We start from the raw sequence: 21,798 nt of genomic DNA, 5'->3' as shown, positions 1-21,798 counted from the left end.
TGAAATTTGAAAATTTCCCTATAGCCTTTAGAGGGATTTTATTTAATATGTCAAGCCATTGAAACAAATGTACCTGTAGTCTTTGTACAAAGTTAAATGGTGAAAAGCTTAAGTATAAAACTACAGTTTCATTTCTGTACAAGGTAAGATGGGAAAAAACACTGTAAAACCTCAACTCGTAGTTTCACACAACTTCTGCATCCCACTTTTCATCACAGCCTCACTGCTGAACAATGACATTTCATGTCAGAAATCCTCCAAGATAACAAGATTAAAAAACTGATTTGCACAAAAGAAATCTGAAATAACTTTATATACACAACAGAAAGCCTTTTAAAAGTACAAAAATAACATCTATATGCCAATTAGTTACCATGCTTTAGCAGTTGTCTCAGTGCCTACACATGCAAGACAGTACTCCAGATTTAGAATAACTCTGTATCTGTAGAATGTATCAGAATATAAAAGACATTAACATGTGACTAACTCTTGTTATTTTCAGAATGGATATGTATTCAAAATATTCTTTCATAACCAATACTGCAATATTCCAGTCTCTGCATGTATATCCACAGATAAACAGCTTTCACCTTCATTTTAAAATCTTCTGCAAGCTAGTAAGGCAGACTAAACTATGATGGTTCTAATGAATCTAATTATACAAAGCAATTCAAAATGTACAAAAACTATAAAAAGGGAACACTTATTGCCATGCACAAAACTTAAGTATGTTCAACTAAAAACTGCATCAAATGCATGTTGAGTTTAAAAAAAAAGATACACAACGTGATTTACATCAACACTCTTAGCATTAGATCAGCAGAATCAACTCTGACTGAATACCACAAGGGTAAGACACATTCCTTTTGCTGGTGCCTATCAGATCTTCAAATCCATGGGAACATAAAATCAGGAATCTTCAATTTCCCACAGTCAAACCAGATCATGAAATCAACTGAAATGAGAAGTGTATTAGTTTTCTCCTTTCTCTAAATGCAATTACAAATAGCCTCTCCTTTAGCATCAGACTATCAAGAAAATACTCTACTTTTGCTATCACAAAAGAAAACAAGAACATCCCTGCATCAGACAGATTGCTCTTATTTATGCCTTTGGTGATAACGACATGTACATATGTATGCACAGCACACAGGTACAGCTATGTTCTAGACAGCCATAAATCATTTCAACATCTGCAAATAAAACCACATGAAAAAGAAAAACTCAAAGGCAGCATCATAACTGATCTCTCATAAGCACATGAAGAAGGGCGCACACAAAGAAAACCTATTTATCTTTATCCTTTTTTTCTTTCTCTTACTGCCAAAGCTTTCCAATCTGCAGAGCTTATACAATCTCCTGTGCTGTTATCTATGAATGTATATGGTCAGTGCATGACTTGTGGGGCAACCTGCAGCCAAGGCTACGATTAAAAGAAAATACATAGCTTTCAGAGAGTCAGAAGTCATCAAAAAATACTGTAACTTTAGTTTTAGTTCTGCTAATCAAAGAAACTCATAAAGTAGTAGTGAAATGCTAACAAAAAAGGTCTGGACCAGTTATTTTAGGAAGAGGAATACAGGATTCCCCCCCAACCCCCCCTTTCCCACCAGAACTATTCACGTTTATCAGAACACTGAAATTTGGGGTACCTCCAATACTATACAGGAGGCTATTAAAACCAGTGTAAAAGGATGCCATGCCAATTTTTAACAGACTGCAAAAAACTATAGAAAGTTTTCTAAACAATAAGGTTTTTACCTCTTTGACTGTTTTTTTAATGAAGTCTTTTCTGTCAGACAAATCATAACTAGGATAGTTTTCATACACCTAAAAAAAAAGAATAAAAAAAATACAACCTCAAGTTACTTTCATTCAATATGTTGTATTAATAGAAGAAGCTTAAATTAAATCAGGGCAAAAACTGGTGTTGTACTTGACAGTAGTACAACTGTCAAAACTCCCTCTATTAATTATGGGAAGTGATTTTCCTGTTCTAATTTTGATCACAGAATTTAAATGCACATATTTTTTATGTTTGGTCACCAACTAAATTGGTACTATCAACACAACAGATAAACAAATGGGAATGCCTATCTTGCCATGTCAGGAAAATTAAGAATTCTCCAGTTTTTGTCTTACATGCTGTCTAAGTAGACAGATGTCCCTGCATTAGGGTGGGAAGCTAAAATAGTAATAGGAAGAAACAAAACCCAAAGGTTTTTTATTTTTTTGGTAAAAAAGTGAAATTGTGATCCTCAAAGTCACTAACATAAGAGTCAACATATTTAAGTGCTATACTACAACTACTCTTTGGTTAAACACCAGGATTAGGGTGTGGAGGGATACCACACAAACAAAAAACTAGATGCCAATACTGACAATCAACGCAGAATGCTTTATTCCACTACACCAAGTTTCAGACATTCCAGAACGACTATAAACATGAACAGACGTTTGTACAGAATACAAATGTACAGTTTTCTCCTAAGATTAACTGCTGGTTTAATTTTCTCAAGATAACTTTGGGGAAGTACCAAGAAAACAAACATGTGAGTTAACTGACTGCAGAAAGTGTCAAAGTAACAGTATTGTCTGTATGGTGGTCGCTTCCCTTTTCTATCCACGTTCCTTCCTGGCTCCTGTTCTGCAGCTTAATGACTCCTTTGCCGAACCCATTGAATTCACTAACTCAGCTGAGAACTAGTCATCTTTTGGTGGTAGGTTAGCACTGAATGGACTCAAAGAGAATACATGAAGAAGAGCAAGGTGAGCAGGAGAAATGTGCACAGAGCAGGACACAGCCCTCCCCTTTTGACAGTAGAAAACTGCTGCACTCAGCAGTTCTGCTGCATCTCAACAGCTCTAACACTTGCACTTTTGTACACAGCAGTTTTGGAGGTAATACCGCTACTTTCCACATAGCTCATTTTGACTGAGAGATTTCCATTCTTGTGTGGAGCATCAGTGCTGCATACCTTAAGATTAAGGATCTCCTTGCTGTAGCTGTTGGTAAGTAAATAAATCAATGCAAAAGCACTGTTTCAGAAAAATTATGCAGAGTGCAAGCCACAATTGATAAAAACAAGATGACAAAAGTTTGTTTATAGACAACTCACTATCTAAAAGAAAAAAAGATTGCAAAATCATTTGCTTACCTCCTTGCAAATTTGTTTCATTGTGACCTCCTCCAAGTTTGCATTGGCCAGCAATTTCTTGACAGTTTCCTTTAGTTCTTCATCCGTGGGTGGTTTCTTCAGCTTTTTAATTAAAGGTTCATCATCTGAACTATCCTCAGACTCACTTTCTAAATATGAAGAATAACTTGAATTGTAATAAAAGATTTTAAATTTGCCTGCCTTCTTCTGCCAAAACAGAAGCCACCAGAACTTTTCCCAAACAACTGATGCAGATGGTCTCCCTCAAAATCGATATCTTGCCAGACCATTGCTTTATAAACAAAGCTACTGCTGGCAATATTACCTTTATTTAGGACTCTGCATCACTGTCCATGAACTATCAGTTTACAAATCAATATGTACTCTAGAAAGTATGGGACCGATTATACTCATCTATCAAACTAGAAAAAAGCCAATTATTGCAATTCTAAATTGAGGCATTATGTACCTAACAGTACTTATCTGCTTTAAAAAGTAGTTTCAATTTATTTTTCCCCAGCAGTGCTGCCCATTAACGTCTTGTAATTTTGTAACGTTCTAATACTAAACATGCCATCAGAAAAACAGAAAGGCAAGTAAAATGTATATGCACACAGATAAGTTATATAAAGGTATACCCAAAACAGAACATTTTAAAAATATTACCATTTTAAGGAAAACATCAAGCAGCAAGTCCATTATTAATCAAATTCCATTTTCCTTCACAATTAGGTGAAGAAATCTGCCTTCTAATAAACATCCTTGTTAAGCTACAAGACAACGTAGGAGGAAAGATTTAAAGCATTTACCTTTTCTAGAACTGTTCTGATTCTTTTTAGTAGTGCTGCTATCAGCCTTCTTGACATTAGCACCCTTCACAGCTTTCTTGGGTTTGGAAGTCATCTTTTTAGATTTTTCTCTTTTGGATGCTTTTCTGGGGGGCTATAAAGAAGAAAAATGGAAGATTAAAATCATGGTTTCTACCTCAACAATCCATTCCCCTTTTCAACAGAAGGGATGGTTTCCATTGTTGATACAAACTAAATCAACAGATTGTATTACTACATTTTACTAGCAATTTCTACCCCTACACCATAGAGGGAATTTGTTCATATTCTTTTCAATTTCACATTGTCCCTCTACACAGACTCAAACAGCTAGAACTTTTTGATGATACTAGTAATTTAGTTGTGCTATAATGTACCATTTGTAATTAGTTAGCATAGAATGGTTTGGGTTGGAAGAAATTAAAAAAACATATCTAGTTCCAACCCCTCTGACATAGGCAGGGACACTTTCCTCTAGATCAGGTTGCTCAAAGTTATAGTTAGTTATAACTAGCTTATAAAATTTCTTAAACACACACAAAAAACATAGCACGTTGTGTTCAATTAATTTCTAGATCCTGTAGCTCCCTGGGACTACATGCAACTAATTCTTTTTGCACTAGTTGAGAAGAACTACATGAGCTAATACTTAATTTGACCAGTTATTGTGACTAGTAAACTCAAAAAGTTACCGCATTAAGTTACTACCAAAGGGGAAATTGGGAACATTAATACATACAGTGTCTCTATGTATGAATACATCTATCAGTGCATTGCATTTTTGGCACAAAATATATGCTTAATACACAAAATCTTTACGTAGTGCTTCTGACAAGGCTGAAAACTTTGCTCACAGAAACAAATACAAAACTTTGAGCAGGAGTAAAGAGAAGGAACATGGTGAAACAAAACAAATCAACTGAAGTTACTAAATTCATAAGTAATTAAAATTTTAAATGGCAGCGTAGTCAACTGAGCAAACTATCACACCTAAAAAAAATAAGATCAGTTCATCCAACTTTTAACCACTTTTCCCATTAGTACCTGGTACAACCTGTGAAACTAGCATTCAATAAACCAGAATATATTTATTTATATTGGCTTGCTCACTTACAATCGCGCTTGCAACTATACAACTACACAACAGTGTTAAGTAAAGAATTCAGACCTTCGTTGTTGAAATTCAGGAAATACACTCAATAATCACCCCATTAACTTTTGCGTTTCTGCTCAAGTTCTATCACTAGCTACAAAGTCAAAGGTTAAAACCAGCACTCGCATTTAAGCTTTTACAAAATTATGCTCCCTCAGCACACAAAAGTATTTCAGACATTTTCTGCTTCCAGGTAACTTAGATTTAAAATAAAAAAACAAAACTGCAATCAAGAGAGGCTCTTAACTCTATTCCAGCCCCTCCATGCCCAAGATTCCAACAGAAATAGGGTTACAAAGCAGATATGTTACCTGCATCCTTCAACCTGTAGTATGTTAAGGAGTATCATAAACCTAGCATTTTTTCAAATGCTGTTATCTCAAAGTTGTACAAAGGTACACATTTACTACTTCACCATTTCCTATATTCAAACTAATCTGACGTAGTAGTGTTTTTGTAGTAATTAAGATTTTGTTTCATGCAAGTCAGCTTCATTTTCCAGACTTCATTGCACTCAGCTATTGCCTGGCAGACATCTAACTCCTACCTTTTGAAAGAAGACAAAGAAGACCCAGTTAGATCAATAGGGTTTACTTTTTTTTCCTTAAATACTCGAGTTCTTGAAAAAGTTTCTAAAAGCAGACTCCTGGCTCTGAAAGCCACGTTCCTTTCCTCACAGCAGGAAGATTGTACTGCTGAAGAGATGAACAAATATAAAATTAACTTATAGCATTTCAGCCCTCCTTTGACTCACTATTTTTGGGGGAAGAAATTCAGAAATTAAGTTTGTTTTATGGAAATGTGAGGAATTTCCTTGAACAATCTTTAAAGTTAAAATGAGCACCTGTCAAAATGACAGTGTTTGCATCAACGCTTGAAGTTATATACATCAGCTTTCTAACAAAAGACTTCTGTTACTATTTTCTGCAACTCAGGCTATTTACTTAGTGTTACACTTGCAATGCAGTAGAGGGAATGCAACCCAAGTAAGTAACGGTCACACTTTACAGTCAAAGGCTCTGTAGCTTACATAAAGAATTTTCTTTGACACTAGTTGACTAATTGCTGTTTGTTTCTCTGTGTGTCTATTCTGTAAGTATTGGACTGAAAGGGAATGCACATAGAAAGGTATTTTGAATTTAAAAATAAAGTTCATTTCATTTCTCTCCTGCTATGGAAAACTGAAATAAATTTCAAAGAAAATACAGAAGAACTGCAAATAGTGAGGTGAGAACAGTCTGGAGACTGCAGGGATCTCTGTAAGGCTGCTTACTGTGTTGCTCCCTTTAGCTTTGTGATCCAAGACATAGAACTCTTAAAACAGAAATTGTGACAAAATCCAGAGGAAACGTGGAACCAAGATCTGGAAACAATGCAGCTGAGTAGGTTAGGGACGTCTACTGAATTCAAAGTTAACTCCTAGATAACCAATCAAATCCTACACACACACTCAAACAATCCTGGGATTTTTTTTCTTTTAAATGAAAATCACATTAATAAAGTCTTCACAAAATGATACAAGAATCAATTGCACTTGAAACCCTGACTGCTCCTAAATGACATAGAGCAAATGGTTTGTAAGGTGTGTATATACATACAAAAATCAGAACCTTTGCCTTATCGATTCTCTAAATTTAATGCACAAAGAAATCATGACAATCCCTTATAAATTGAAGATGTGTTCCCTTTTCAGTGTTTCACTTTCAAGCCATTCATTCAGTAAAACATCACTTACCTCCCAACCTTGTGTGTTCCAAGAATTACCAACTGATAACAACCACAGTGACAAACTGCAGACAAATATTTTTAGCCCTATGTTGAAAAACAACAACAAAAATCCTCATTACCTCCTCTTCACTTTCTTTTTCTTCTGAAGAGTCATCCTTTTCCTTCTTTTCATCTTCCTCACTGCTAGATTCATCTGACAAGATCTCTGGACACTTGGTGCGTTTTGCTTTTCTTGTTGTTCCAGTGCTACTGCGCTCCTTTTTACCACCTTTGCTTGGTGTTTTTTTGGACTTTGGCAATGGCTGAGAGACAGGGATTGTGTTATTCAAGTAGGAATGCAAAAGTGAGTTTTGAAACATATAAATACCTTCAAATCATGTGAAAGAATAGTAAGTACGGAGGTCTTTAAGTTGTTGTAACAAAAAACAGGCCAATTGTACATGCTACTCTTATACCATAAGCAGAAATTCATAGTACAGAGATAAATCAGAGTAAAATGAAACTTAAGTTCAGTTATAAGCTAAGCATCCCTTTTACTCCCATAACGGAACACATCTTCCACTGTCAAAGACTAGGGAAGAGAAACAAGAATGAACAATTTAGAAGGAATCGTTTACATTACCCACAAATGCAAACTTTTTCTTCTAGCAACAAATTAGATGACAACTTTTCAGGTCATACAAAACTGCATTTTGTTGTCACTCGGTACCAGTGTGCCTAACGCAATATGCTGATTTGTTCCTATTAGTTACTAGTGTTTTCTGGGAATAAATTTAATTTCCTGAGCAATACTCTCACTAGTTAAGTACTGATTTTAGATTGAAAACTGAGGGTTGAAGAAAATTACTAATAGTTTAATAGTCTTGGCAGCTGAATGCAGTGCATTAGAATATACTAGATAAAGCAAATATTCCCAGCCCTGCAATAAATTCCATTTTGAGTGTGATTACACACTTGTCAACTTGTGGTGTGCCCAGGTACATCTGACTGTTTATTTTCCTGTGTTTTCATGTTTTATTTCTTTGCTCTGACGCTTTTTTTTCTTTCCTGATTGTGTTATGTGCATTCTGTCCCACTCACCCACAAAGCAGAAGCTACTTATGGCATTTAGATATGGATGTTCCTAATAAGCTTCACACATGCTTTTGAGCGCTAACAGCATATGACAAGTGCTCTTACACGTAAGCATTTTCTATCAAAGTTCTCACCCTTAAGATCCATAGCAAGCTAGAGCAGGTCCCATTAAGGATGTCTGCAGTAGTAGTACTACTTACTTTCAAGAATGGAGACAGCTGCATTTTTCACTAAAATAGAGCTATAAAAACAAGCATAGCAAACTGCATCTCACCTTGCCGGAAGATTTTGGGTGCATCAAGAAGTTTAAGATCCTGGTTACCAGTTCACTATTAACTCCTGATCTTTCCAAATCAAGAACTTCACAGATACTTTTCAACATTGCATTTCTAAATCTGGAGGGAGGAGTAAGAGGAAAAAAAAAAGGATTCAGTATCACTTCATAAATGATAGATCAACATTTGACTGCTGGAAGCTGCTGCCTGGCTTATGTCTGCAACCTGAAATTCTTCCATTTGTTATGACTAGCTATATGGGCTTACATTTGTAAACCCTTTTAGTCCGTAACAACCAAGCTGCAGCCACTTCTGTTGATAGAGAAGGTGCTTATGTGAGAAAAAGTTGTGTTTTTGCAATAGAAGCTGTTTTTGCAGTGGAAACAGTTAAAAAACAAATAAAGAAAACAAAAAAACACACCTATTTGTTATGTTAGTTGCTACAAATCACTACATTTATTTGACAACAGTTCTAGGAATAATACTGTACTTTTAATATACAACGAGCAGAAATGGTTTAGATTTTGAAGAAGAAAGGCTTTGAGACACAGAGCGATGAAAGGGATGAAAGCTTGCACCATGAATGGAGTGCAAGAAACTTTGTGAAGTAAAATTTTGAAAATAAAAAGAATGTAGAGCACGAGTCAGACTATATTACGTAGCAAAAGAGATCGTTACTTTTTTAACATTTCCTCCTTTTTCTTGTATTGGTCACTTCCTTTTTCAAATGGAAACCCACTGAACTGACCCACGTTCTTCTTTAGGGAAGCAACCTAGAACAGAACACACAGATTACTTTCCTTTAGGGGTACCTTAAAAGATGTCATCCAATTATGTTTGTTAACTTTTCATACAAGAAAAATCTGTTCTAGCATTTAGCTTTCTGTTGATGAAACCTCATATCCACTTTCAAAAAAAAAACATTTATACAGTTTATGCTTTCATTTGCTTCATGACAGCCTATGACTGATAACTACAACAATTAAGTTCCAGCGGCCCTGGTAATTTAGTTAATTTTGATAACTTACCTGGTAAAATCACCTGCCATTTTGAGCTTGTTTAGAATGTACTGCATTATTATTTACATGTTTGCACAACTATGATCATTGGAAGCCTGTCACATGATTTATACCATATATTTTGCTATAGCATAGTGAATTTGGCTTTTACTATATGACCTACTAGAGCAGATTTGCTTTATTTACTTTTTTAGTCTTACATAGGATCGTACTTGTACACTTGAACCTCTTTCGTAGCATGACCAATTTTCACATTTACATGCCACCCAATTTACAAGGTTGACCATTAAACCTGCAGTCTGAACAGGACTGAACTTTCAATGCAATAGTCCTTACGGTTGGAAAACACTCCCATCTAGATCCTAAAATATATTAAGTGAATTGATTTTTCTCTATCTCCTCTAAACAAAAAAGCAGTTTAAAAGAACCCCCAAATCTTATTCTTCTGACATTTTTTAACATTATCAAGAATAATCTGAACTCACTTTCAACAGGTTTACAAATTTTGTTTCTGGTGTTTCTCCATTAGTTTCCAATTTTACCAAAGCTAAGCTCCTTTTCCCAAGAAAATTATCTTTGCCCAGCACCTTAAGAAAACAGGTGGATGATACCATTATGTTTTATTGAAAATGTTAATCACTTTCCAGAGCACATACAGAATGTGCATACAAACCAACATCTGATCTTCATGACCTTAAAGATCTTTCTGAGCTCCCTACAGTTCTGATTATAGCTTTGGATGAAACTGTACTGATATATATTCAAATGGAATATATTTTGAAGTAAATAAATATATTCTCTGATCTTTTAGGTCAGAGGCATTGCTTTCACAAGAATTAATGGAAATACAGTAAATTGTCAACATATTTGAGAATTTTTCTAGGACTAGGAATATTCTTATAAATGTAACTATAACTGGAGGCAATAAAAACAGTATTAAATAGTCTGTAAAATACTGACTCTGGTCAATGAGTGATGGGGCATACTTTGTGTTACAACATAAGCTTCCAACACAAGGTTGCGACCTAATTTGCGTCTATCACATTTTAGGTTAGGACACAGGTGTTACTGAAAAATGAATGTAGAAACAGAACAGGTACAGCTATTTAAGAGAGAAACTTTTCATGATAAACAGATGATGATTAATAGGTGGAAGAGATACACTGTGACGTGACAGAATTCTATCTCAGTCACTTCAACAGATGATGCTACTTGATATCCACAAGCAAAACAGCCTGCAGGTGTACTAAAACTTTGCAGGAAATCAGAAGATTGTTCTAAGAATACATTAAGGGCAATGATTTGTAACCAAGCAACTAAGGCAGCAGGACGCTGTGTAAGCTCAAAAACAGCACGAAGAATCCTGCTTTGTTATGTGGACTGTCTGTGTATAAGCTAAGGAAAGTATTTGTACTTCAGTGGCATGAAGTAGATAGAGCAACTGAGGTTAAGCAAACCAATTTGCCTTAAATAGGTTTGTTACACATAAGCTGTGTGTAATCAGAATGAACCAGACAACTGAAGGGGTGTTTAGGTGACCTCTTGGAGAGCAGAACCTTGCAGGGCCATTTGTACCTAGGGAACCATACCAGTAGTGTACAAGGCACAGATTGCTCAGGTGACTGCATCAGGAACACCGTGCTTTGGGCAGCAGGAATGTGGACACCTACAGAAAGTAGCGAGGGTGACCTAAGGACTCACACCACTGGGACTCTAGAGCAATCCTCTTTAAGCAATTGGTTGGGTTCTCCAACTCAATGCCCGTAAGACTGTAAGGGAGAGGGCAGAGCAAAGTGCGGTGAAATTGCATCCAAGTAAGTTGTGTGGGAGGGAACAGGGAGAGCTGTATTTCAATTGCAGTTGTGTCTAGCTAGTAAGATTTAAGAGTGTTAAATATCAATTTATATCATTTTGCACATAATTGTGAAACTGCTAATAGTCATGTGTCTGTTCGTGGATTACATTACATATTAACAATTGATTTAGTAATCAATAAAACAGTATAATGGAGTTGTTAGTTTCTTCGTAGCTTGTCGCAAAACAATAAACTTTATAGTCCCTCCAATGAGTCATGCCTCAGACCTGCGAGTTGAAGTGGGAGAGAGACTTTGAGGTCATGGTATCCCAGTACCACCACTGGAAGAAGGTATAAAAGCGCTACTGGTATCAAGAAGGATAAATGGACACAGTTTCAAAACTTCCACTACAAAGGTAGTTAAATCAGAAAGTTACCTGGTTCTGTCATTCCACCTTTCAAACTAAAATTAAATTCTACTGCAGAACAATCCAAATGTTTGCAAACCTCTGTATGCACTGAGCTAGAAGTTTTCTTGTTTTGTTTATTGCCACACTGAATAAATACCATAATTCACAGAAATGGCTTTTAATGAATATATATCGTTCCTTCTTCTGATTACTTGAGATAATGGATCTTTGCTTTGCCATTTAAACAAGCATTGCATTTGCAGCAGTGGTCTGAGACACTCTAGCATGCGCTTGTACTACTCAGTTCTTGATTTCTGTGCTAGCTATTTAAGTTTCCAAAATATAAGAGCAGCTTAAAAATAAATTCCTATAAATACAGTAAGTGTATTAAAATGGTAAAGTTTAATCAGCCTTAATTTCCCTATGTCCACTTCATGCCTTTTAGGAAAAAAAATGGGTCATATTTACTCTGAAATTTAAGGCAAGATCAATGGTACGTAAAAGACTCCAAAAAAGATTTGCTGTTATGATTTGTTTAGGTTTCATTTTCAGATATAAATGCAAGCATATCAATTTTTAACTAATATTTTTGTTGAATCTTATTTTAGATAAATGAAAAAATAACTATAAAGACTTTATATATTAATGTGTGTTTACTTTCTGTTGTTTTGTGCATATTAGAGGAGAAAATGACTAGGTAGGTAACAATGTAGTAAAAACCACTAACACAGGTATCAAACAAAAGAAACTGAAGAACTAAGAAAAAGCTATGTTGAACAAAGTAACTATACATGGAATACATTGACTATGACTCGCATATCTGCAGTTTTACCATGTGACTCAAATTTCCAACTCATCCTAGTAAAGTAACCACTCCCCTGCACCCAAGGAAGGGAAAAAAAAAAAAACGCCTCTGTTCAAACAGGCTTACAATTCAGTATACCTTTCCACAGGATTTTTAGAGACTAGTTTATGGAAGTTAGAAAAATTGTGGGCTTGATTAACTATTCCTTTAATATTAATTTTCTAAGTAGTTTGTAACAAATGACACTGAAGAAGTAGATCTACGTGTGCAAATGCAAAAATCTTTACTACAAACCTTTTCACAATGCATGAGAACTAATAAATATACAAGATTGATATTAAGTTCTTACAGTGCCTGGCCTGTTGTAGAGGAGTTTGTGCAGGTTCCGAAGTTCATCTGTCTTCTTTTTACTCAGAAAGAATTGTATCCTTTCAATTTCGCAAAGTTTTTGTCCTTTTCCTGAAACAGTTAAAATCAGTTGTGTGATTCATCACATTTATATTTACCTATGTGTTTACAACTTCAAACAGCTATAATTCTTTAAAAAAACAAAGAAGTTATTTCAGCACAGCATCAGACATGGTAAGTCAAACATTAGGCAGGGCTTTTCCTATCAATTAGGCACCACGATAGTGATATTTTTTCTCTTTCCTACTTGATACTACCTATACCAGGGTTCACAGACTTGGCATTTCTTTTTATTCTACATGCTTCTGTAATTTTTAGTGGTGGCTAGATACTGAAGAACCTATTCAAGGTTAAGTTTAAATATTACATAACTCCCAAGGTTTAACAGGACATAACAGAATAAAAGGTAGTTTTCATATAACTATAATAGCCTTACTATTTTAAAACATACCATGATTGTTAGGTTAGGTCTCATCTACAACAAATTAACAATTTTATCATTTGAGAGGTTCCGTCATAATTCCCAATACTCACAATTCTTATGTGAGAGGTCAAACTTACCTGGTGTAATTGTAAAAGGTTCTTTTTGTAATGAGGATACTTGCATGGTCAGCCGGTCTACCTTCTTCTTCTCCCTTTTTCCTTCAACAATGAGGCTCTTTTCTGCAAAATACAGTTTCCTTAAACAGAGTGTTTTTCACGACATGACCACATTCCACTGCAGTGATAGGCAACACAACTCTGAATCACTGCAATGGCGAACCAAAAAAAAAAAAGACAATGATATAACCAAGTACTATTACACTTTCAAACCTTTGGCTAAAAGGTCAAGGGGGTTCTGTAGAGCTGTGTATCAGAGTCTCTAGTTCTTAACTACAACCCTACATCCAACCTAACCTTAATGAGAAGGCTAGACATTTCCTAAAGAGAACTGCACCTCATGATAGAGATGACGACACCATGCATTTTCAGAATCCCAGCCTTCTGTCCTTTCATCACCTTTCTAAGGTATAGAGCTGTTATTTTTTTTGCAGTCTCCCTCTGCCACCCCTAGCTCCCACAGGCACAGTTCCACTCTGGCTCTTTGTGGGAGAACAACGCTACCAGATGGGCAAAAGTGGAATCCAACTTGCCTGCAGCCTCTTCCTCTTCCCACTTGTGGCACAGGGAACCTACACAGTAGTATCATATCAGCAGAAAAGACAGATCGCTCCCACAAGGACAGCGGGACTGTACTAATCCACACACAGCTGTGCTGCGCTAACACTCTGCAGAGCACAAAACTAGTGTCACCACTACTACAAGGATATTATTCGCAATAATTCTGGTACTGATTAGTCCTTCTATTGGAAAGTGTCCCTGCCCACTGCAGGGGTGTTGGAACTAGATGATCTTTAAGGTCCTTTTCAACCCAAACCATTCTATGATTCTATGAATATGTTTAGATTGTTTTATCTATACATTGCATATCGCTACTTTAACAGTAGCGCACCAGGACAAAAGCCCCAAGGCTTCACAAACCTAAACATTTCATAGTAAAACACTCAACCTCAAATAAACTTGTCACGCTGTTTTTAGCGGATAGTGCTGTTCTAGCCTCAATATCAAAAAGCAGCTTCATAATGTATACGTACATAATCGAAACTGGACAATTATCTGCTGACAACATAGCAAAACATACTCTGGCATATACAAGACAGAGCTGTTTGTAAAAACTTAATTCTAATTACTCTGTTGTTCCCCAAACAGCACAATTTTTCTGCTACCTTTCTTGAAGACAAAGCTCTGCTCCTTTAAGAACCTGAGACCACCAGTGACTTGGTTTTCGCTATGCAATACTGCAGCTCTACTTACATGGATGCTTTCATTTGCAAAATAGTTGCCTAGGGATTTCACACCAACATTATTGCATGGTAGTTCCTTCATCACAGCTTGTATTCCTTGACTACCCTCTGCAATTACATGCTGCAACACAAATCCTGCCTTGCTTGTCCCTCTGACACCACAATTTTTACTAGTAAAATCAGTTATGTGGAATTACAGCACCACTATAACTAAGCTTTGGCACCAAATAAAATAATTCACAGCAGTTAGGCAAACAAAGACGTCTGTATTATTCCAAAGCTATTTCACAGATCTTTCCAAGTTTCTTTCTTTTGCAAACATAGATCACTTCAAAGCGTTACTGGCAGAAAAAGGATTCTTTCTTGGATATGTATTTTTTGTGTGTGAATAATTTGATACAGGATGCTGCACCTTGTAATCACCTAAAAGTTTTTCCAGCAACAAAAAAAACACACTAGTGTGTGAATCCAAGATGCCAGCAATTCCTTCATTCTTGCTTGAGGAACATCAGTGTTGTTGCTTCCAGGTTTGTCTGTTTTAGTCTACTGGGAAATTATTTATGATCTGAGAGAAAGATGCACTGTAGAATCTTCTAATATTTCTTGTAAAATTAGCTGAGAACACAGACGACTGTATTCAATAAGCTTAGCATTTTTAAAAGACAAATTATTCAGTGGAAAAAACAAGTACCCTTTTCTTCTTCCTCCTCTTCTTCCTCCTCTTCATCTTCATCACTTTCCTCAGCTTTGTTTTCAGCTTCAGGTTGTTTCTCGTCTGCTTTCTCAGACGACATTGTATCTTCTTTGGATGAAGCAACAGAAGACATGGTGTATGTTTCTGTAAAAAAAAACAAACAGGAAAACCATAAAAAAATAGCACTACTGCTTTTTTTTTTTTTAAAGTATAATACAATTAATGTCATAGTGCTTCTATTGTGACTGGTTACATACTTTAAGACACAAACTAGACCATTCTGCAGATACACAACGGAATAAGTTTCAGAAGTTGTCATCCATCCTGCAACTAGCCTGGTTAAGAAGTTTAAAAGTTTATCAGTTCTTTCCACACACGCGTCTGCAAGCATGCTTGGTGAAATTTTCAGAAACACCCACTCAAAGCAAGTGGCGCTGTACTAGGAAGAACCGTAAAGTTTTAAGACGTCACAATTTTAGTGCACCATGTTATCAGTTATTTCTGATCACAGTTAACTACGCATACAAGTTCCCTGATAAATTCAACAAGCTTGGTATTTACATGGGAAACGGGAAAATGCGAGAAAAAAGTTATGAGCAATTTGGAAAAGCAAATACTGCTTTCAGAATTCAAATAGGTATGAGACAACTTAGGGCTCAAAGATGCTTTTGTGTTTTTAACCTGCAAGTCTACAACAGAAACTAATAAATGTGTCACACTTAGTATATTTAAGAGGAGTCTTTTCCTAGTACTTCAAGTGGCTTAAGTTTTAATTTAAATATCTCACTCCAGTGAGTGCCATTTCCCTCGTGACAGAGAACGCCTACCTAACAAAGGAAGATAGCCCTATCTCTTCAGTTTAGAAGACTCTAACTTTCAAAATCATTCACTGTTTACGCTTCTGGAACACAATACACCATCAATTGTTTGAGGTCTTGCGGGAAAATATCACGTTAATCATTTTATTTTTGTAAAATTAAAGCCGGTATACCTGCAAGAGGTCAAACTCAACGAACAACAATTAAAATAGGCACATGGACGGAAGTTCGCAGGTGGCAGTAAGACCATGAGTTTTATTAGCGAGAGGAAAATGAAAGTTTAGTCCTCCTTTGTTAAACCACCAGGAGAAAAGACGTCGCTTTGGGGGTATTCAGGGCGGTGCTCTGCGAAAACCCCTCGCCCACAGAAAAGAGCAAGCAAGCAGCCCGGCACAGGCTGCCTTTCCCTCCCCTTCCCACGCAGGCAGGAGGCGCTAAGGGAAGCCGAAAACTTTGTGCCCCCTCAGCGTGAGGCGCGGGGAAGGCGGCGGCGACACACGGCGCCTGAGGAGCCCTGCGGCGGGCAGCGCGGCCCGGCGGCAGGCCGGCTCCGCAGCGGGACGGGAGCCTCGGTTCGCTCTCCCTCAGCGCCAGAGGGGCCTCCCCCGTTGGGGGCGGCGGCGCGGACCCACCTCAGCTCCGGCTGCAGCCCCGGGGCCGGTCCCGGTGCCGGGGGCCCGCGGGGAGGCGGCGGCGGCGGCGAGCTTTTCAAAATGGCGGGCTCTCGGGCGGCCAGGAGGAAGCGGGAAGGCGGCGGCCAATCAGTGCCCGCGGCACGGCCAGCGCGAGGAGGCTGCGCGGCGTGCCGAGGGGAGGGGGGGCGGTGACGTCAGGGCGTGCGCGGCGGGCGGCTGAGGGGACGGGACGGGGGGGCGGGTGGGGAATGTGGCGGCGGCGGCTACCCGCGGCTCAGGGCGGCGGCCAACGGACGAGAGCGGCCGTTGGGGAGGGAGAGGGAGACGGGGAGCGGGGTCTCCTGGTGCCCTGGGACCCGGGGGTGGCGGCGGGTGCCGGTGTTCCTCCGGGAGCCGGCGCTGTGCCGGCAGCGAGCGGCTGGCGGCGGGGAGCGGCTTGAGGGGAGGAAGGGGGTTAATAAAAAACGAAGCTGATCGCAGCTGTTTGCCTTCTGGGCGTGCGGGAAGCGCGGCGATCGGCGTGGGCTTGATAATTAAACTAAAGGAGGGAACGTGCAACATAAACATAACCGGGGCAAGGCTGAGGAAACGCTGCGATTTGTATACTTTGCGCAAAAAAATGGGGCTGGGGAGCGATCCGGACCCCCTAACTCGACGACACAGACGCACTTTCCATGTTCAGAGTTTTAAGGGCGTGCAGTCAAAGCTGGTGGTACTTAAATAAATAAAAACAAAAAAACCACGCAAATTATTTACCAACGACACGTAATTACACAAGCCCGAAGTGAACAAGCACACTGTAAGCAGAGCACCAGCCCTGCACTATCCCCTAATTACGGCAACGTTACACGGGACCCGCAGCCCTGGGCAGCGGCAGCCCCGGTACGGCCGAATGGCGGGGCTATGAGCGGCCGCCGCTGCCACAGCCGCCCGGCCCGACACTGGGGGCTCCCCCCGCCCCGGGGCCGCCGTTCCGCCGCTCCCCGCCCGCCCGCCCGCGGGGAGGGCGCGCTGGGAGAAGCGAGGCGAGCGGAGGCGCCGAGCAGGACGGAGCCGCCGCCGGGCTCGCACCCCCCGGCCCCGGGCGAAGGTAGGGGGCCGCCGGCGGGCTGAAAGCCCCCGGGCGCCCGCTGGTACCTGCGCGGTGAGGGGCCGAGCCTGCCTCCCGCCCCTCAGCGCGCTCGCGTTGTCCTGGGCAAAGGGGCGGCTCGGTCCCGGCACGGTCTCCTCAGGGACATTTCCCCTCAGGGGTGGTTCTCTCCCGGCCCCGGGAGCTTTTATTTAAACGTAGGGTTTCCGCGATTTTGACAGGCTTTTGAAAGCCCGTGCCACATACCTTTCCGTGAGGCGTGCTTCGCCACGCGTAAGGTGCGAGCGCAGCGGTGCGAAAGCTGCTAGGGCAGGGAGAGGCTGCTGCTGGGAGAAACCTCCTCGCTTTTCAGCGTATTTATCTCAGAATACGTAAACTGGGCTCGTAAAGAAGTATTAAAGTTCCAGGGATTTACAGTCCAGAGCTATAACAACTATATTGACTATCTAGAGAAAGAAATCCTACCTACTATAAACGTTTATACATCTGCGTGTTACAGTCAAGCTACTTCAAAATTCCTGCTCTGTGAATTCTCTATGAATCATGCCTTATTTTAAAATGAATGGAATTTCACACTGAAAATATTCACGGTAAAATGTTTAAGTAATATCGATGGTCTGGCTTAAACTAACAAAATCCATTAAGTCCAGTACGGAAGCAAAACGTTTATCCTCATTTTACCTCTGTGTCCTGGGTTTCCAGACATTTCTCCTCACAGATTATATAGTTATTCATTGTTTGACCAGGGCTTTAGGTTTAGTGAAGTGAGTAAACACCAGGTGGCCAAGTTCTGCTCGCAGTTCTGACTTTACGCCATGGTAACTCCATTTGGTTCAGTGCTGTTTTTCTGGCTTCACAGGGCTGTCATTGGATACTGAATTTGTTCAATAGCTTCTGCCATATTTTGTGAATTTTGTCAGATTAAGCCAGGCTTCTAGTACAGGATTTATTTATAAATTGGACGATGCACAATTTAACAATTCTCTTTAACAGGACTTGCAGAATTGGAAGTATAGATACAACACGTGTTTTTAGTAGAGGCAAGAAACCACAATGGTGTTTTGTGTGGCTAAAAGCTATAAGCATTCGGTACTGATGACCTTCTTAGTGGAGATTCTGGTATGACAGAACTAAAAGCTTTAGGGAAACTATTTTGTGTGCACACATAAATAGCAAAGCCAAGATGAGAATGACTTTTAAAGTTAAAAAAAAAAAAAAGAAAAAAGTCTTAAAGAATTCCAGTAATGACATTCTGAAATAGAGACAACTTAAATATAGGAAGCTCATATTTTCTGCTCTGGTGGCTGGACCTCAAAAGCTTCGCAGATTTCTGCGTCTAGCATCCCCTTAATGTGAGGTGGGCTCCACTGTGGTCTAGAGCCCCAAGGAAAGTTAGAGGAGGCTGGTATAGAGCTGCAGGGGGTTAACATGGGCCAGAAGATTTACAGTTTCATAAAGCAGGTTCCTGGTTTGATCTTGTTCTGTGTAAATGCATCTTAGGGGGTATTTAGGTAAAGTCTGTCTGCAGTGTAAGAACCTAGAAAGACATTTTAACTTACTGAAGTCTGTGAAGGGAAAAATGTGCCAATGTATTATATAACAGAAATGTGACATTTAGGTACGGGTTATTAGAAATAGCTTGGCAAAAGCTTACTTAAACATTGCGACACTGCTTTAAGTGGAAACAAATTTGATAATGCTTATTTGAAGTACCACTTTCGATAGCAGTATTCTTGTTTTGAAGAGAGAAGATGGTTTAAGGCTTAACCGGGAGTGTGAGACTCAAAGAACTGTTTGTCATGTGAAGGGGAAAGTTAAGGTAAATATCCTGAAGTCTCTGCTGAGCTGCAGCCCTAAGCTAAACGTTGTACAAAGGTAAAAAGTCTTTAATTGTGACTTCTGTTGCTATGTTTCTTCACCATGTTTCTTTTTCATTTATATTTTTTTTCCAGCTAAATCTCAGTCGATTCCTCTCATTTAAAGTTTGGAGCGTGGTAGATTTGCTTTGACGTGCATTCATTACATAGTTCCAAGAGGCATCCGTACACAGTAATGATTAAGAACGAGTGTAAGAGGAAGAGTACGTTTAGGCTGAGAGGACTGAATTGCGCCTGCTTCCTCCAATGGATTTAGCTGGCTGAAGCCCATCGTTTTGAAAAGTGCCATTGTATAGTGCATTTAAATGATGTGGAAGGGTTTGAAAGCTGTGAAACTAATCATTCCTGCCTAGCAGCTGTGGACATACTGATAAAAGTGTCTTCCTTCACTGAGGTTAAAATAAAGACTGCACCTTGGTAATTACCAGATAAAGCAATCTGGCTTACGGGAAGTAAGGTGGGTAAGTGAAGAGTCCACCTGATGTTTTGACACAAGGAAGATTTCCCTCACAACAAGCCCAAATGAAATTCAAGGGCATTCAGTACTTTAATATGGTATGAAGGAACAAAGATGCTGGCGTAGGAATGATTAGAAATACTGTGATGCAGAGGGGATTGTGGCTGGATATTTACTGGGAAGGCCGCAGTCATGCAGAATTTGAGTTCTCCCTAATTTTGTTACAAGAACTTCAGCCGTTCTTTGTGGAGGAAGACACTGATTTAAACTCACTGATCTTGAACAGCTGCTCTACCTTTTTTAGCTTTCCGTGCAGAAGAGAAGCTTGTAGTCTTTGCAAATGTTATTGCTTCTTTAAACAGAAAGACTTTTTCGTATTTCAGTCTTTATTTCATGACCACAACAGAAATAGATTCTGAAGTCTTCCTAGTGGAAACAGTATGTCTACTTGTGTCAAAGAATTTTAGAAAACACTTGCTGAAGATTTAAGTTGTTGTATACCAAAGTATTGTTTATTGCTTAAATTTTCATCTTTGAAAAAGAAAAGTAGAAAGGCTTTTGGAGTATGGAGCTAGAAGACAAGTTTTCTGTCTTGTGTGTGTGAATCTAAGAGTCACTTTCTGTGTCATCAAAGACAAGTTTGTGAAGGTCTCCCTACGTGGGTTTTGCAGGTATACTGTGGAGAAAATACTTTACAGGAATAGTCTGAAGCATGCTCGAAAAATGAAACACTACGTGATGCCTAGTGAATGGAAGCTATAGGATCGTAAAACGTTCAGTGGAATTGTGTATATATATGCATTTTAAGTAATTCCTACAAAGTTGGACGTTCTCCTTGGTGAAAATATCCAAACACAAGAGTATGCAGTTACTTAAATGCAAATCAGTACTTTAGTTATTTTGCTTATTTTCCAGGCAGTATCAGGCCACTGTGTTACTCAATGTAATTCCCAAAATTAGACTGTTCTGTAAAACACTCTGGTTCCAGTAATCCCTGTACAAGTCAAAACTGTTGCAAGGATGCCAGAGAAGGCAGAGCTTGATTGCCCGAGGATGTGTGATACCACTTCTAGAATGTGAACATTACAAATAGACCTTCCAGGAATAACATCACATCGCTACCCACACGCATCTGTGGGTAGTTGGTCAAAGTTTCTCAGAAACTTCACAGGCTAGCTAGTTAATATTCATCTCTTGATTATATATATAAACTGTGCAGACTGATGAAAAGAAGAGATCATAAATCTCTTGAAAGAAGAGATTTTTTTTTGTCTCACCTTTTCCAATATCCTGTCCTCTTCTGCCCCATGTAGATTTGCTGTAAATAAATAAATTGCCATTAATGGAATACTGGATTTCTCCACCTATTTGTCAGTCTTAAGTGAAACAACCTTGAAGACCCCAAATTTGGGATCTCAGGTCCTCAGGTATTCTTATTTTTTTTCCCCACTTTGAGACTCATTTGGACTATGTTATTGCTTATTTTACTGTCATTTAATAGCAGAGCTGGGGATAGGCTGCAGGTCTGCTGATTAATGCTGATTAATTCCCGTTCACACTGCCTAGACGGTGGAAGAAAAATGGAAATGTACATCTTTCCTATAAAGAGCAAAGTAAACTTATCAAAGTGTGCAGTCCCACAGGACTAACAGGGACGTTTGTCTAGAGAAACGCTTATGATGCCCGTTCCAGCTCCCTGAGTGGTTTTGCTGTCCATGGAGCAGCAGCCTC

General features: G+C 39.0%; 2 protein-coding genes across 3 annotated transcripts in view; one reads left to right on the top strand and one right to left on the bottom strand.

The window, feature by feature from the left end:
- On the bottom strand, positions 1–18,250 carry DEK (DEK proto-oncogene). 2 transcript variants are annotated; one of them, XM_035549879.2, is made up of 11 exons: positions 17,980–18,250; positions 15,188–15,334; positions 13,214–13,315; positions 12,594–12,703; positions 8,894–8,988; positions 8,215–8,335; positions 6,986–7,168; positions 3,968–4,100; positions 3,159–3,307; positions 1,762–1,830; positions 1–955 (listed from the first exon to the last, which is right to left on the bottom strand). In XM_035549879.2, exons 2-11 carry the CDS (start codon positions 15,321–15,323, stop codon positions 944–946), a joined length of 1,110 nt encoding a protein of 369 aa, XP_035405772.1. In that variant the 5' UTR covers positions 15,324–15,334; positions 17,980–18,250; the 3' UTR covers positions 1–943. The 2 variants fall into 2 exon arrangements, with proteins under 2 accessions (XP_035405772.1, XP_035405770.1); XM_035549877.2 differs by lacking the exon at positions 17,980–18,250 and adding an exon at positions 16,641–16,794.
- RNF144B (ring finger protein 144B) overlaps positions 17,601–21,798 on the top strand; it is an 82,776-nt gene continuing 78,578 nt past the window's right edge. Inside the window, exon 1 of the mRNA XM_035549880.2 lies at positions 17,601–17,733. The gene's annotated coding sequence lies outside the window, so the exon portion shown is untranslated. The remainder of the gene's footprint in view (positions 17,734–21,798) is intronic.

The sequence above is a fragment of the Cygnus atratus genome, chromosome 2 (genome assembly GCF_013377495.2).
Source record: "Cygnus atratus isolate AKBS03 ecotype Queensland, Australia chromosome 2, CAtr_DNAZoo_HiC_assembly, whole genome shotgun sequence".
In the NCBI taxonomy this organism is placed as follows: domain Eukaryota; kingdom Metazoa; phylum Chordata; class Aves; order Anseriformes; family Anatidae; genus Cygnus; species Cygnus atratus.
This window is presented reverse-complemented; position numbering and strand designations above follow the sequence as displayed.

Bases quoted from the DNA above. Each gene is read 5' to 3' on its own strand.
- DEK (XM_035549879.2), bottom strand. From the start codon at position 15,323: ATGTCTTCTGTTGCTTCATCCAAAGAAGATACAATGTCGTCTGAGAAA. The intron at 7,169-8,214 runs GTGAGATGCAGT...CCTGTCTCTCAG, and splicing joins ACCCAAAATCTTCCGGCAAG to CCATTGCCAAAGTCCAAAAA. The intron at 1,831-3,158 runs GTAAGCAAATGA...CTTTTTTTTTAG, and splicing joins TGAAACAAATTTGCAAGGAG to GTGTATGAAAACTATCCTAG.